The 15,558-nt window shown below is 31.1% G+C and overlaps 1 protein-coding gene across 3 annotated transcripts in view; it reads left to right on the top strand.

The window, feature by feature from the left end:
* LOC144845570 (dual 3',5'-cyclic-AMP and -GMP phosphodiesterase 11-like) overlaps positions 1–15,558 on the top strand; it is an 87,490-nt gene that overhangs the window by 27,656 nt on the left and 44,276 nt on the right. For all 3 annotated transcript variants that reach the window (XR_013612570.1, XM_078702994.1, XM_078702993.1), the window contains exons 3-5: positions 5,628–5,795; positions 14,645–14,734; positions 15,140–15,277. Coding sequence is in view for 2 of the 3 variants with exons in the window: in XM_078702994.1 (XP_078559120.1) it covers positions 5,628–5,795; positions 14,645–14,734; positions 15,140–15,277 (396 nt within the window). In the remaining variant the exon portion in view is untranslated. The remainder of the gene's footprint in view (positions 1–5,627; positions 5,796–14,644; positions 14,735–15,139; positions 15,278–15,558) is intronic.

Here is a 15,558-nt window from a genome sequence, read left to right as displayed (position 1 = left end):
AAAACAAAGAAATCAATATAGTCCACTATGATTGTTAAGTAAACACATTTAAAAAAAACGTGATCCCAACCAAAATGTTAAAAAATTATAAAATTTACATTGAATAATTATTACTGTGCAGTACATGTTTCCCTAGCCAATCAACATCAGTTACATATTTCTGATTTATTCTTAATCTTCCAATGTATTGGCTGTTTTTTTTCCTCAAGTATGTATCGATTGCAAACTATATGTCTGACCTCGACTTTAAACATGTATACTCATTTGACTATAAATTTCTTTGCGTTCAAAATGTATTGCATATTTCATCTTTCAGTGCAATTATTATGATCACATTGATGTTTGAATACACAACATCTATACAAGAAAAAACTATCATAATCAAACAGTAAAGATACTATGTACAAAATAAACATATTTTTTGTATTGATTTGAGTAGAGTGTAGGAATACTAAAAACTTTCTGTGTATAAATCTATTTTTTTTTAATAGATAAAATAATATTATAAATAATTTTAAAATAATAATTAGTACACTGTTGTTTTTCTAGTAGATTTCCATTTTTGTAAAAAAAGTTTTAGGTATTACTTTTGTTGGCTTAACCTGTTGGCTGAGTCTCTAAATAATGGTTAAAACATTTGCGTGTTGGAACATCATTTAACTGATTTTATTGCTCTGCAACTTTTAGTTGCAATGCAAAATTACTGTAGAACCCTAGTTCTATACCAAGCATCGTGACTATTTGATCACCACCTGCACACATTATATTTTGTCAATTTTTTTTGGAGCACAATTAATATACCAAAAGTACTGTATATCAATTTTATTTTTAATCTATTCTCAAATGAATGGTTATTGTGCATAATGCAGAAACAGGCCCTATTCACTCCAAAGGGATGCAAGTCTTATTTATTTGTCATGCCTCATTTGAAAGTTAATATCCTTTGCAAGCCAATAAAATTTTCAATTAAGTAGTATCATGCTGTGCGTAGATGTATTTTGTGCAAGAAGTCAACTAGCTAAAGTTTGTTCATCGAGTCAAGATTTCACCTACAGTAGAATAAATGCAGAAAAATATGTGAATCAACTCCAGTTTCTTGGCCAAAAACTGTTTGTACAATATAAGAAGTAGGCTTAACCTAGCAGAGCTTGATGTGAGGCAATAAATACTTGTAATTAATAATGTATGAATTACACATTTTCGAAAATTCAAATAACAGCTACATTGATTGCTGGTTAAAACACACAATATCCCTTTTTGACTACAAAACACTGACTATTTGGGAAGAAAGTTGCAGCAGAAAAGCATTTTTTTTATATAACATGCTACAGCACTTGCAGATTAACTTCACTATTTAAACTACTTTTAAAAATCACTGACTTTAATTTCCATCAACCATAAGCTTTCATGAGTATGTCCCTGTGTGTGTAGCATCCACAAAGCAACGACAGGAACATCTTACTCTTAGTCTTAACAATTAAAAAATTCTCCTATTTAAAAGTATCACTTAAGTGAAATTCTTAAATATTTATTAACTTAAGTGAAGTATTTAATAATGTACTTAAGAGAGGTAGCTAAAGAGAGTAAGCTATACGACCTCTATTAAAGGATCTTTTGCACCTTCGTGTCGAACAGACGATTTTTCCCAAACATGACCTAACATGGCTCTGCCCATCTAATATAATTATATGGATTTATAGTGTTTAAGAAGTTTATCAATTAATGAAAATGTATAATTTTATAACTTAAGTGCGATTGGTGGTTTTTAGTTTATTTTTTCTAACGATATTTAAATCTTTAGTAAAGCCCAACATTATGTATTCAAGATAGGCTGTCAGTGTCAGTTGCATTTTTCTGCTGTGATGGTGATTGATTAACAACATGTGTATTTTTCTTCACTGTTACAATCTTGTCTCAAAAGAGCTCTAAAATAAATAAATTGATTATTGACTGACATATTTTTTATCTGTCAATCAGTACAGTTTTGACAATTGTCGCTAATTTATTCGTACTACTGTCGTAATTAATTTCCTGTTTATAATATTTACTGATGAATAAATTAGCAGCAATTTATTTTTTTTTTTTCGTATAATTTATGTGTTTGTAATCGATAACTAGTGCGGTTTTACAATGCGTTAATACAAAATTCTCTGAATAACTACGTCATCATCATTCATTAACGTTTTTTTAATGATTGTCCGTCTGGATGTAGCTGGCCTTTGAAGGCCGGAGTTGACCCGGCATATTGTTGTCTGTTCATACAGTATGTTCATTTTATGTTTGAAGTCCAGTATGAAGAGCCAATTCGATAGTGCTTTGGCACTCATGGCAATCCCCTGGGGCTGCACCGTTGTCATGTATTTTATGTTGTTTGTGGCTGAAAATTGAATAAATAAATTAAAAAAATATCAAAAATTATTGCTGGTTTAGGGTAGGTTTACAAACAAAACAAAGTTATTGTGATCTCTTGGACTTTGGAGGTTGGAGTTGTCCAAGAAAATGTTCATGGTAGACACCGGTCGTTGGGACTTTCAAATATAAAGACAGGATTTTCTGAGAATTCTGTGCAAATTCAAATTTGTATCCAGTAGTGAGCAGATGTTTTGTTTAAGTATATTACATAAATTATTCATTAAGATAGACAATTTGTTTATTGTTTAGAGCGATTTTGATTTAGTCTTTAATACAGTATCCTAGTATTTGTCACACCAACAAAATCATATTTTTCATGGAATTTTAATTTTTTCTGTTTACAGTTTTTTAATGAAGTCAGTAAAGGTATTTACATAATTGATTGGAACATAAAAATGAAAATTATACGAAAAATATTATTTTGGAATCAAATTAATTTATTTAATGCTTCAATGACATGATTGCTGGAAATATGAATCTTTCCTTAATATTCACAAGCTATAGATTTTTTGTACTAGGTTCAAGCCCAACTAGAACTGCCACACCTCTGTTTACTTCTCTACAGAACTGTAGGTGGTTCTTTAAAACTGTACAAGCTGTTTCATAATTTTATACCCTTAAAAAAAAGAATATCTTTTATTGCATTTATAGATATTCTTAAATCCATGTGACGTTTTATAGCCAACCATTAACCAGAAAATACTAAATACCTATAAATTATAATTAACATTTTGATTTTTATCGCGATAAGTATGTAAAAAAAGGAAATGAGTGGCGTTCTTAAGTATATTATGCATAGATTTAAGTTGAAGATTGATAGATTGTTGAGAAAGATTCTATCAACAGTTATAGGTTTTATACTGCTATTTCACCTACTCTCACACAAGGTAGAATAACTCCTATAATCAAAAACCTAATCCTATCATTTGGCATAAGTGTCAGATGAAGGATTTTTTTTATAGATATAAAGTAACGGTTAAATTGTATGGATTATTCGAAGGTATTTAAGTAGTTTGTTTGCTAGGCGTACAATACTCATTTTTAGGATATAGCTTAATCTTAATTTTTCTTTTAAAGAGGGTTAGTCTTGATGATAAATCAAGGTAATATTTAGTATCAAGGAACTTTATTCCTGCTAAAAATAAACAGTGTTCAGGTAATTTATATCATTGTGTTTAATAACAATAACAATTGGAATCATTAATGACTTTGTTCTATTTAAAAAACTAAATTCCATGTTGTCAAGGTAGCAAGTTTAAATCTAGTTTATATTAATTGTGTTAATAAAATAATAAACATTGAACTATTGGACTTTGGTCTATTTAAAAACAGTCTTAACTGACAAGATGATAATTGTTAATGTTACCAACCGGGTGATGGCTCTTACCGACCGGGTGATGGCTCTTACCGACCGGGTGATGGCTCTTACCGACCGGGTGATAGCTCTTACCGACCAAGTGATAGCTCTTACCGACCAAGCGATGGCTCTTACCGACCGGGTGATGGCTCTTACCGACCGGGTGATGGCTCTTACCGACCAGGTGATGGCTCTTACCGACCGGGTGATGGCTCTTGCCGACCGTGTGATGGCTCTTGCCGACCGGGTGATAGCTCTTACCGACCGGGTGATAGCTCTTACCGACTGGGTGATAGCTCTTACCCACCGGGTGATAGCTCTTACCCACCGGGTGATGGCTCTTACCGACTGGGTGATGGCTCTTACTGACTGGGTGATGGCTCTTACCGACTGGGTGATAGCTCTTACAGACTGGGTGATGGCTCTTACTGACCAGGTGATGGCTCTTAACAACTGGGTGATGGCTCTTACTGACTGGTGCTCAGTCATGCACCACTGCACCTGTGTTGCATATTGGGAATATTACACATTATTTCACATTATCCTGTTTCTGTTGACAAGAAAATTCTGTTTTTTTTTTAGTTATATTTTTCGAGGGTGGTCTATCCAGCCGAAGCTGATCATTAACCAGGGCCTTCAGAACAATAGACGATTTATATAATAAATAATAGCATTTATATATAAAAATATATAAACTATAATTAACGATTAAAAAAAATTTGAATGATAAATAATGTCCCTCCCTCCCAGCAGTAACCAGGTTAAAAACGTATCCCTAAGTTAAGTCCATCATCTTCCCCTAATATACAGTACATCTGCTTGTTTAATAATAATGTGGAACTTGCATTATATCAGAGTATATAACAATCAATATATTATAAATAGTTTAAACATGATATTTATAGTTTTGACAAAACTATATTCACACAGTCCCCATCATTGTACCATGAGCATTATACTGTAGTAAAATAACGTTTATTTTTATCTAGTATCAGTACATTATCTTGTGTATACCCATAATATATGTTTTCTTACAATGTAATACTAATACAGCTAGTCTATGTATACTTTCAACTTCAACCTTGATATATATTATTATATACCGTAAGTCATTGCTTCACTACAGAGACTGTAAAAATACCTCTTGTGAAGGTATAGAAATGCATGGGTGATTATATTTGCCATTTTGTCATCAATATTTCAGATTATAATAAGTTATTCTTCCTATAATGTTGTTATTATACAGGTAGTTTAAATGTAATTACTATTGCTATTTTTTGTACAAAATCAACATGTCTAATTTATTCAATCATGTTATTCTGAAATATGAAAGTTAAATCTTAGTCCATATTATTATTATAATTATTTATTCATGCAGGTGCTGTAGTTGACTTAAAATACATAATATTTACATCATTTTTCAATAAATGTTTTTATCAATATGTATTTACTCAACAATCATTTTTTTTTTCATTTGACTATAATGATGTTATTTAAATACAGAAATTGAATAAATTTAATTTATCAATATGTATCAACCCATTCAAATTATTATTCAAGTATTATACGCCTACATAATTGTTTTTTATTTATTTAGGCAATAACAATTATTTTCGAATGATAAAGAGTCTTTTTTTTTTATTATTAACATTTTTATTTTAAGTTTATTAAATTTATATTTATTTTATGGTAACTTAATTTTTTTCATCAATGTATTAATCGTTTTCAATTATTATTATTTATGTGTATCATTATTATTATTTATTCTAGTCTTATTTCATTACTTTATTTTAATACAGTCAATGTAATATAAAGATAAGAGTACAGTAATAATGAATTGTTTATTTATTTCTTACAGGATTCTAGATTCAATTGTGAAGTCGACCTTTGCACAGGGTATAAAACGCGTAGTATGCTATCCATGCCGATCAAAGATCCTAGCGGAGAGGTCATCGGTGTGGCGGAGGTCATCAACAAACTTGGCGGCATCGATAAACCAGAGGCATTCGATGAGACTGATGAACAGGTACAGTATGATTGTCTTCTGTTATCTTCTGTGGTCTAATGGTTAAACCCTCTCCTATATATGAAAGGTTACAGGTACAAATCAACTGAATGTAGTAATAATTTAATTCATTTCATTTCATCTTTTATTTTGAAAAAAAAAAGAATACAGAGTACAAAAATTCAGTTGACAGAAAGTAATAAGGTTTTATAATGACCAGAATTGTACTGAACTGTTACAGTCAACACCATTTAAAAACTAGCCTGAAGTGGGTTTAGATCAGGAGGTTGGGTAGTTGGGGGCGGATATCTTTGATATGTATATGTGTATTTATAAATAAAATTGATGATAATGAGATGATTGAATTGAGATGATTGTAAAATATAAACATTAATTTTTCATTTTAAATTTCTAAATGCATGTTTGTTGACATGACAAGCTGACTGCTTGTTGAAGGTTACATTTTAATTGAGCTACAAACACAAATTGTTGCTCAAATGTAAAATAAAACCTTGGGAGATCTTGAAATGATTTTTTATTTTGTCTTTTTCTAATAAATATTGCTTTTGGGCTGTATTTAAGTCATGTTTGCTAATGGTTAATTGAATTAGATACTTCATCCTATTGGACATGACTACAGACAACTATCTTAAAGGACAACTTGACCGAGGACCATATTTTAACAACGTATAATAGGGATGTACATATGATTTCAGAACCAACGCGAGATTAAGGATATTGCCGCACGCGCTCACCGTACAGCCGTCGACGTAAATTGCTCATGACGTAAATTACAGCAATTTACGGCGAGGGCTGTACGATGAGCGCGTGTGCGCCGATATCCTTAATCTCGCAATGGTTCTGAAATCATACATCCCAAATACGTTGTTAAAATATGGTCCTCGGTCAAGTTGTCCTTTAAGTTTACTGTTTTGATCTTGGGCCTGTTTAAACACCATACCTGTTCATTCTAAATGTTTTCCCGTTTCTGCTACACTGTTGAAGTTGTGTCTTTTTTATTGGCAAGTTTTTACTGATATAAAAACAGAATTAAGACACACATCGGTCAACCTCGGTGATAAAAACAGGCATTATTAATAAGAAACAATGAATTTGACGCACAGTCGACATGCCAAATATTGTCTATCCTCCATGGTAAATTGTAAATTATGATTACATGGTTGACTATGTTGATATCCTCTACCGTATGTGAACAGCCAGAACCTCTCACAATGCAATACACATACTTCCATATAAACTGAATATTATTAGCGCTAGTTCAACCTACAGTGAGTCAATACAATTTATAAATGAAATTGGAATATTGCAGACCATTTAAATCTCTTTCAATATTATTTAAAGGTTAAATTTAAATAGCAATTTCATAATATAGGTACTGTAATTTTCAAATTAAAATTGATAATTAAATTAATTAAAACTTTATCTTGCTCTGATATCACCATGAGCTTGCAACTGTCTTCGATGCATAGTGCTGATAATTAATATTCATTTATCCTATAATAAGATGATCAACATATTAAGAAAATGTGTTAAAGAAAGTATCACGTCGGTTATTTTCGCATCTTTACCTTGAACTATTGTCGCAGTTAAATTAGCATGAGTTAATAACAAAGTAGGTCCATGATACAGTAGCAACTGTCATTAAAAATTATCACATAGATTGAATGAATTGAGTATTCATGACTCAAGGATTTACTAAGAGTGAGATTGTAATGAATCTCTGGTACTTCTGGCTTGCGAGCAAAAGAGCTTCACTGTCGAACAAATAAATGAAATTAAAATAAGTAAGATCACACTAATTGGCTTTCACTTTTGAAAAATATTTGTTAAGAATGATATTATTCAGAATTTATAAATAATCTCTTTATTGTCAACGATAACGAAATAATTGGCAAAATGGTAATAAGGCGTATAGCTATTTATATAGCTAATCATACTGTAGCTTATCACCATTTAAATGAACATACAAAACATACTTTCTTGAAAAATGTTACAAGAACAGGTTGAGAAATATAGTTAGCAGTTACATTTCAATAACCATTTTAAATAAATATTTTAAGTAAGACTGAAAAAAAACAATGTCTGTATAAGATGGGAATATGAGGGTTAGGAGGGATATTGATATTGGGACAACATTTTTTTTATAGAAATTCTCAGTTCTTTATCAAGAAGATGAATTTCCAAGGATTATATTGTAAAAAAAATTTCCCACCATTAAACATGGTGTAACAGGGTACTTGATCATGATGTATGGTATGATCATCAAAATTAAGTAATTCAAAAAATCTGGGTGCTACATTGATGAAAATATTTCAACTTTCTGTCCAACAATTCTGGTGTACAGACCTATTTTCCATGGCCTAATTGGATTGCAATTAGGAAGATGTCCAGTCTACGGCTTTAGCTAACATGACAGGTTACTGGTCAGTTGATAGAGAGCTGACAGAGTTTTGTGTACGCATTGCTTGGAATTTGAACCAGTAGCTCCTCCGTCCTACTTTGCAGACATCTTGTGAAAATGAAATGAACTTTTAAAGGGGAAATCCAGGGTTGAAATCCAACAGTAGGAAAATCTACTGTATAGAAGTGACAACACAACCTCTAGAGGGCTCTCTGTAAATTTAATAGCATTACCTATAATCTGTTTTAGAATTTGTTGGTTCTTTAATGAAATGAAAATTATTATTAAATAAAATCTAAATGTAATTTTAGATCCACTTCAAATTGGCTCTAAGAATATATAAAATTAGTATAACAAAATTATATTTTTTTTAATTCTCTACTGTACTGTATATTTTTTAATGAAAGTGAAAATTCTAGATTAGAAATCATCTTCTAAACTAATTCTGCATCATAATTTCAATTTCCATTGGCTACTAGCTACTATTTTGCATGCTCTATCAATTCATATACGATCAATTTTGTCAACGACCAAATGTAAAATGTATCCATTCGCATTCACATGTATTATGGTTATCAGTCTCAGAAGATAAATTGCATTTATTACTATTTGCATATAGATCGGGCCATAGACATGCTGATTATTATTGTAGCTTCACTTGCAAGAAGACAAGAAATCCAGAATTTCTTAATTTATTTGTCAAATTTGCAAAAAAGTTTTTTAACCTTTTATTATTAAACTATTACTGAATGGGGACGTTGTAATTCTGGTAGTAATTGTATTCTCTATTTGATGGCCGCCATTTTTTGTGGTTTTAGAAATATTTATTGTTGTTAGAAGTTTGTTTGAAAAGAAAGGTAATAAACACACAGCTTCGCCACCGATGAACCGAGAACAATAAAAAAAAAGCCTTTGACACAGGGCATTTTTCTACTGTAATAAAAAAGAACTGTTTATTTGTATGCTTTTAAAAACAATATATTTTTAAGACTGCATTTCTGAAAATTCTTTTTCGAGTTTCCATTAAAAAAAACCCTTTAATATAAGAGGGTGGTTTGTTAAAAAACGGCATCCAAAATGTGAAGCACTCATCAAACAGTCAAAATGTATTGGTAATTGACTCAAAGGCACCATTTTCACATCTAATTTAAAATTTGTCTTGTTTCTGCTGCCAAGAAATTGAGGATAATTTATCAATACGCTACAGTATATTTACCGGTTACTTATAGAACCCTTTCTATGCCTTTTCTTTGAATGACAACTTAATCAGGTGTTTCTTCCTAATTATTTTTGTTTGTTGGATTTGGTTTATTTGCTATCTAATTGAGGGAAGCCATATAATTATAAATAGACTATAATGATCTCTTGTGGTTAATTATTTTTGAAGTGGTCATCTGCTCTTGAAAGCACATGTAAAATAGGATTCCATTATTAGGATTCATCTGAAGACATTTTCATTGTCTTATAATAACATCTCATTTTTCTTTTCAATTTTTAATACATTTCTTTTTTCAGGAGAATTGTGAGGTGCTCATTAAACCTATGTTTACAATTTGCCATTGTCTTGATCGATAGTATGTTGTTGGCATAAGTTGTTCTTGATTAAACACGGCTAGTTGAAGTCGTCACCTTCTGGCAATGTTCTGTTCATTGTATACATCCAATGTATACTGTCGTATCTTCATAACAATTCATTCGGGACATGTTACAGATTTGTATACACATCGGTTATCCTTGTCTCTCATTTTCTTGTTTGCTTTTTCTTTGTTAATGTTTGCTTAGCGCAAACTTAATGGCTAAGATGGGACATTATTGCACCTTTTAATGTAGCCTAGTTTTTTTTCCAGGCCACATTATTGTTTAGCTACAGCAAAGTAGTTTTTGTAACGACCAATCAAAATCTAAAAAAATAGCTTGTCTTGTCTTAACCATGATGAAATGTGAGCACATTCATTCAGTATCTATCGTTCATTTTACAAATTGCTGAAAGATTTCCCATACACACAGCTATTTGAAAACTTATATGTGGATGAGGTGTTGGGAAAACATTAGTTGGGTACTGTAGTTAGTTGTTTATAAGTTGATATTTTTTCTGGTTTGCAGAAAAGAATTCCTAGGTTGAATAAGTAGAGTCCATTGTGTGTTAAATGTAAGCTTCAGTGAATTGATGTAATAATGTTTTTTCTTGCATTACTGTGAATTCACACCACTTGTGAGAAAATAGCGTGTATATTCCAGGTAAATTCTGCAGTTTGAGGTTTGCAACATAATATAAGTGCCAAGCGGCGCCAGTCAAAGCACCAATAGAGACCAAATGTTTTAGATGTAACTAATTATCGTTTTTGTGCAGAGCAGTGCACAGTTCCTATGCTAACATGATTTCCCTCCATGCCTTGAATCCATTATCACTTGCCTAGGTGCCGTAAGATAATTAAACAGAAAATGATTTTTCCTAATATCCAAGTGTTGTGTTAAGAGTATCGGTGTCCCGTGGGAAGTCGATGGGAATATCACCTGATTATATTGCCTTCAGATGTTTTGTATAATCAAATTGGTAGAGCTCTTTACGCATATATTCATAATTGTCTGTCACTGCTTATAGCACTGTTTCCTTTAAATTATTTATAGAGTACAAAGTAGATATTTTATTGTATATCCATAGGCCAAATCCTGAAGTAAAAGAAATCTGGTTTAATAGTTTAAAACAAAATTTAGTTTTGCCTGTTTCTGCCTGTTAACTGAGTAATAAGCCATGTGAATTAATTACCCCCATTTCTGGTCAACATAACACGTAAACAACCATAAACCTAACCATATTTTCCCATAAACATACAATAATTAATAGGTCATCTTTGACTGATAAGTTTATCCGTTCACAATGCTCACATAAGATTGACAGATTTTGAGTTGATATATAAAATGCCAAAGCTTGTCTATTGCTTTTATATTGAGACATAAAGCGGTTAAGCAAACATAGAAAATGTCTAATGTGAAAGGTCCTATGTCAACATCATAGGTTACGTGAAGGGTATATAGAGTATTGGTATTTACATATAGACTTATACAACAATCTATCACAACCATGAGCTATTACTTTGTTTGGTGTTAAATTGATATACACATGGAGAAATAAGTTAGTTATTTCTCCATGATATACAGTAATATAAATTATTAGGGGTAGGGCCTGTGGCTGAATCTGTTCACTGTCCCGATATAGTATGTATATTCCATGTTTGTTGAGTATTGGGATTCACCTAGATCATTCTGCTATTATGTTGTTTGTATCTATCATTGATAATGATAGGACCTGCAACCAGTGCCAGTGTCCAGTGCCCACCTTAACCAGAGGAAAAGCATAAGCCCATACGTCTGAGGCAGATACCAGATGCAGGGGCTGCCATAAGAGTCAGCAGTGCTGATTTTAAATGCCTAACAGGACCCCAGCTCCATATACAGCACCCGATATTCCCAAGCGCTCTCCCGTCCAAGCTCTAACCAGGCCCAACGTTGCTTAACTTCAGTGATCTGACAAGAACCGGTGTTTCAACATGTTTTCAACGTACATATCCTTTACCATTTACTATATATACTGAAAGAGGATCTGCATTTATAAAAACAAAATCTTTGAATTAGGCTAAAACAAAATATTTGTTCACAAACCATTCTCTTTCATTTGAAATATTTCTCGCACATAATTAGGTACAAAAAATTATGTTCTAAAAATAAAATATAATATTAATATTATTATCAAAACCATCTCCACCATTAATTGTCCATTATTAATATTTGGTTATACTGTATGTACAGTTGGTGTTGTCGCATATTGTAAGAGTAATTTTAAATGCAGAATCTACGTAAACATTCCCCCACAATTCTATTAGTAATTCTTTAAACTTTTCATTGGGTAATTATAAAAGAAAAATATTGTATTCATAATAGTAATTAATTCGCAAAAACATATTGAATTGGATCATTAAGGCAGAGCTATACTTGCAGCGCCATGCTGTAGCTCCTAGGGTATTGCTGCAAAGACTGAATGAGATCATCTCTACATTTCCTCATAATGACTTTAAATGGAGCATAGCTTAGATAATTTTTGTTTCTATAATTAGATACCTATTAATATTAACCTATTTAATAAATTCTTATTGTCATGATGATCTATTTTAATGTTTTATTTTATAAGGAACCTGTGTGGGGTTCAAACTAAAATGAAAAGTTATGAATTCATGATTCAAAAGACAAATTTCTATTAATATCATTGAATCTTAAATTAATAAAAGTTGGCAAACTAATGTATGTACATTATATAATTTTGTTTCTATAATTAGATACCTATTAATATTAACCTATTTAATAAATTCTTATTGTCATGATGATCTATTTTAATGTTTTATTTAAAGAACCTGTGTGGGGAGTTCAAACTAAAATGAAAATTTATGAATTAATGATTGATTTTTAAAAGAAAGATTTCTATTAACGTCATTGAATCTTAAATTAATTAAAGTTGGAAAAATATTGTTGAACAATAATGTATGTACATTATATAATTTTTTAATCATTTTGTTATCTTTTTTTATACATACACATTTTATACATTTAACCATAGAGATATTATAGTGAACTATAATATATGATTTAACACACAAATGTATTTAAACATTGGATAGGTTTGTTTAAATTACCTATTTTATTTGCTACTACATCTGAGAATTTATTAACATAGTTTTATGTTCAGTAACATTTAGACATTTATTAGCTATGTTGTACGCACCATTAATATATATTTTTTGCTTCAATATTGTCGAACGTGTCATGTCTAGAAACATGTTGTACGCGTATGACTTGCAGCCAATGGCAACCATGTCTGTTGACAGGTAAAACCTCTGTCTTCTAACGTTGTTTGCCGACTCTATTTGCTTAAACCTGCCCTACTTGATGTAGCATTTTGACTTGAAACAAATCCGACAATCATGTTCATTGAGTAGATTGATTGTCCTGTCCTTTTGATTTATGTTCCAACTATCAAAAAAAAATGACCAGGCCTAAACTGTATAGAAAAATGTCTTGCACAAAGTCTGACAAAATTTTTTAAAAACTAGGATAAATTTATACAGCTAAATACCAGTACTTTTCTCTGATTTTGTCTTGTTTTAATTAACACATACATTATGCAAAGCAACTTTCGTAACTTGACTTTTCTAAATGTTCATACACTTTGGTAGAGTTCAATAGCATACAGTAGATAGTTTGTATAAAGATGAAAAATCTCATGAGTGTAATAATAATATGCAAATTTAAAGAAAAAAAGAAACATGCAGATGCATAATTAGAGGAAATTACAGGACAACAACCTTACCAATCCAATATATCTAGGGGCTAAACATAAATCATTACATACACCAGAAAAGCCATTTAATAATTTCAGAAAAAGCAACTGAAATGTTTCTATTTAATCGTGTTTAAGATAATGGTCTTATTAAATTATTATTTTAATTATTTTTTAAATAGCACCATTATGTAGATTCAGTGGACACCCTTAATTATTAAGAGGCACTTTGTTAAGCCACTAAAGTGTCCCATTAATAGGGGTTCGTATACTTATAATTACTTACAATTATTACCCATTTATAATTTAAACATTCCATCTTAAACCGCTGTCATGCTCAACAAAACTTTGTTAAACATATTTATTGACTTGAAAATTAAAAATTATTATAAAATACTGCCTGATCTATATATATATAAGAATTATATGCTTCCACTGATTGTGAGGGCGTTTGTAGTATGAGAGAATGTATGTATCTGGTGGGTGAATATCTGCGATAATACCATATATGGCTCTGTGGTCTAATGGTATGATACTCCCCCTGTAAGCGAAAGGTCGCCGGTTCGAATCCCACCAGAGGCATTTTTTCATACAAATAAAAAATATGGAACTTTCGCCAATGAGCTATGCTCAACGCGATTATAAGATCATGTTCTGAATATGAGCACTGTTTCTATAATTTGACAGTATGATTTATATATAATTTACACAGTGCATAGCAACACAATTGATTTACATAACCACAAAAATGTAAGTTTTAGGTGGACATAATAGAGTATTACCAATAAACATGTGTTTTTTCACTTGTAAAAAAAAGGAAATTGCGCACTATCATCAGACTACTATAGTTTACTGATGTCACGTTTACAGATAACAATTATAATTACGGATGTTGAAGAGTAATAATCCAACGTGTCCTTGTATTTAATTATAATTGCTCAATTTTTATACAAGATTTATATGACTATTGCCATATTTTTTCGAATAAACACTCCAGGGTGCTTATTTTGTTAAACATTTTTCTGAGGGGTTTGTTGCGGAGCATTTATTAATGAGCGGCATTTATTTAAAACAAGGCGTTTATTCAAATAAACATGGTAACTTATTTTATCTTTACAGGTGTTTGAACAATACTTGCAGTTTTGTGGAATCGGTATTAATAATGCTCGTCTGTACCAGCGTGCCATGCTGGAAGTGAAACGCAACAAGGTACTAAAGAACCCTTATTTAGGGGACACTTTGAATACCAAAACAGTTTTCCATCAATATGGGTGTTTCATCAATATGGGTGAGATGTCACTATGAGGGCTTCTATTATATGCAATTATACTAAGAAGAGACTTGTAGAACAACAACCAATTATCTTTTAATTTGAAACTTAACTTAACTTAACTACAGATAAGATTCTACATACTCGGTTATTAGAGTGGCAAAGTAGCCGGGTGGCTGTTTACCAATTGCAAAAGCTTGGGTTCTAATCCTGACTGCAATACTAATGATTAAAAAGCAATTAAATGCCACATATATATAAAATAAATATAATAAAAAAGAGCATTAAAAGTGCTGAACTGTGTGGACAGAGTTTTAGTTATGTTATTTTGTGTACTTTTTTAGGTTCTTCTTGATTTAGCAAGGGTGATATTCGAAGAGCAGAGTACACTCTCTAGCATAATGCGTCGGATACTGGAGCTAACAATATCGCTTCTTCGCTGTGAACGGTGTTCAATTCTGCTTGTGGACGAGTCTCCAAGGGTAAGTGAGCATCAACAGCTGTTGATTAAATATTTGCGATATTAAATATTATGGTTTTTAGGAATTAATCAAAAATTGTTATGACATTATGGCATTATATTGTGTATGTCATTACCAGTGCATTCTTCTAATATGCATTCATTTTTTGTAGAACTGCCTGTGAAGCCTTAAAAAATAACCATAAAGAAAATACTTATATAAAATGAACAAGCAAATTAATGTAACAAAAAACTTCATTAATATCAAAGTTTTTTGTTGTTTTGTGCAATCTGATAAATGTC

The sequence above is a fragment of the Antedon bifida genome, chromosome 6, assembly GCF_963402885.1.
Source record: "Antedon bifida chromosome 6, ecAntBifi1.1, whole genome shotgun sequence".
Lineage (NCBI taxonomy): Eukaryota > Metazoa > Echinodermata > Crinoidea > Comatulida > Antedonidae > Antedon > Antedon bifida.
Note: the sequence above shows the minus strand (reverse complement) of the source record. Positions and strands in the feature narration are given on the sequence as shown.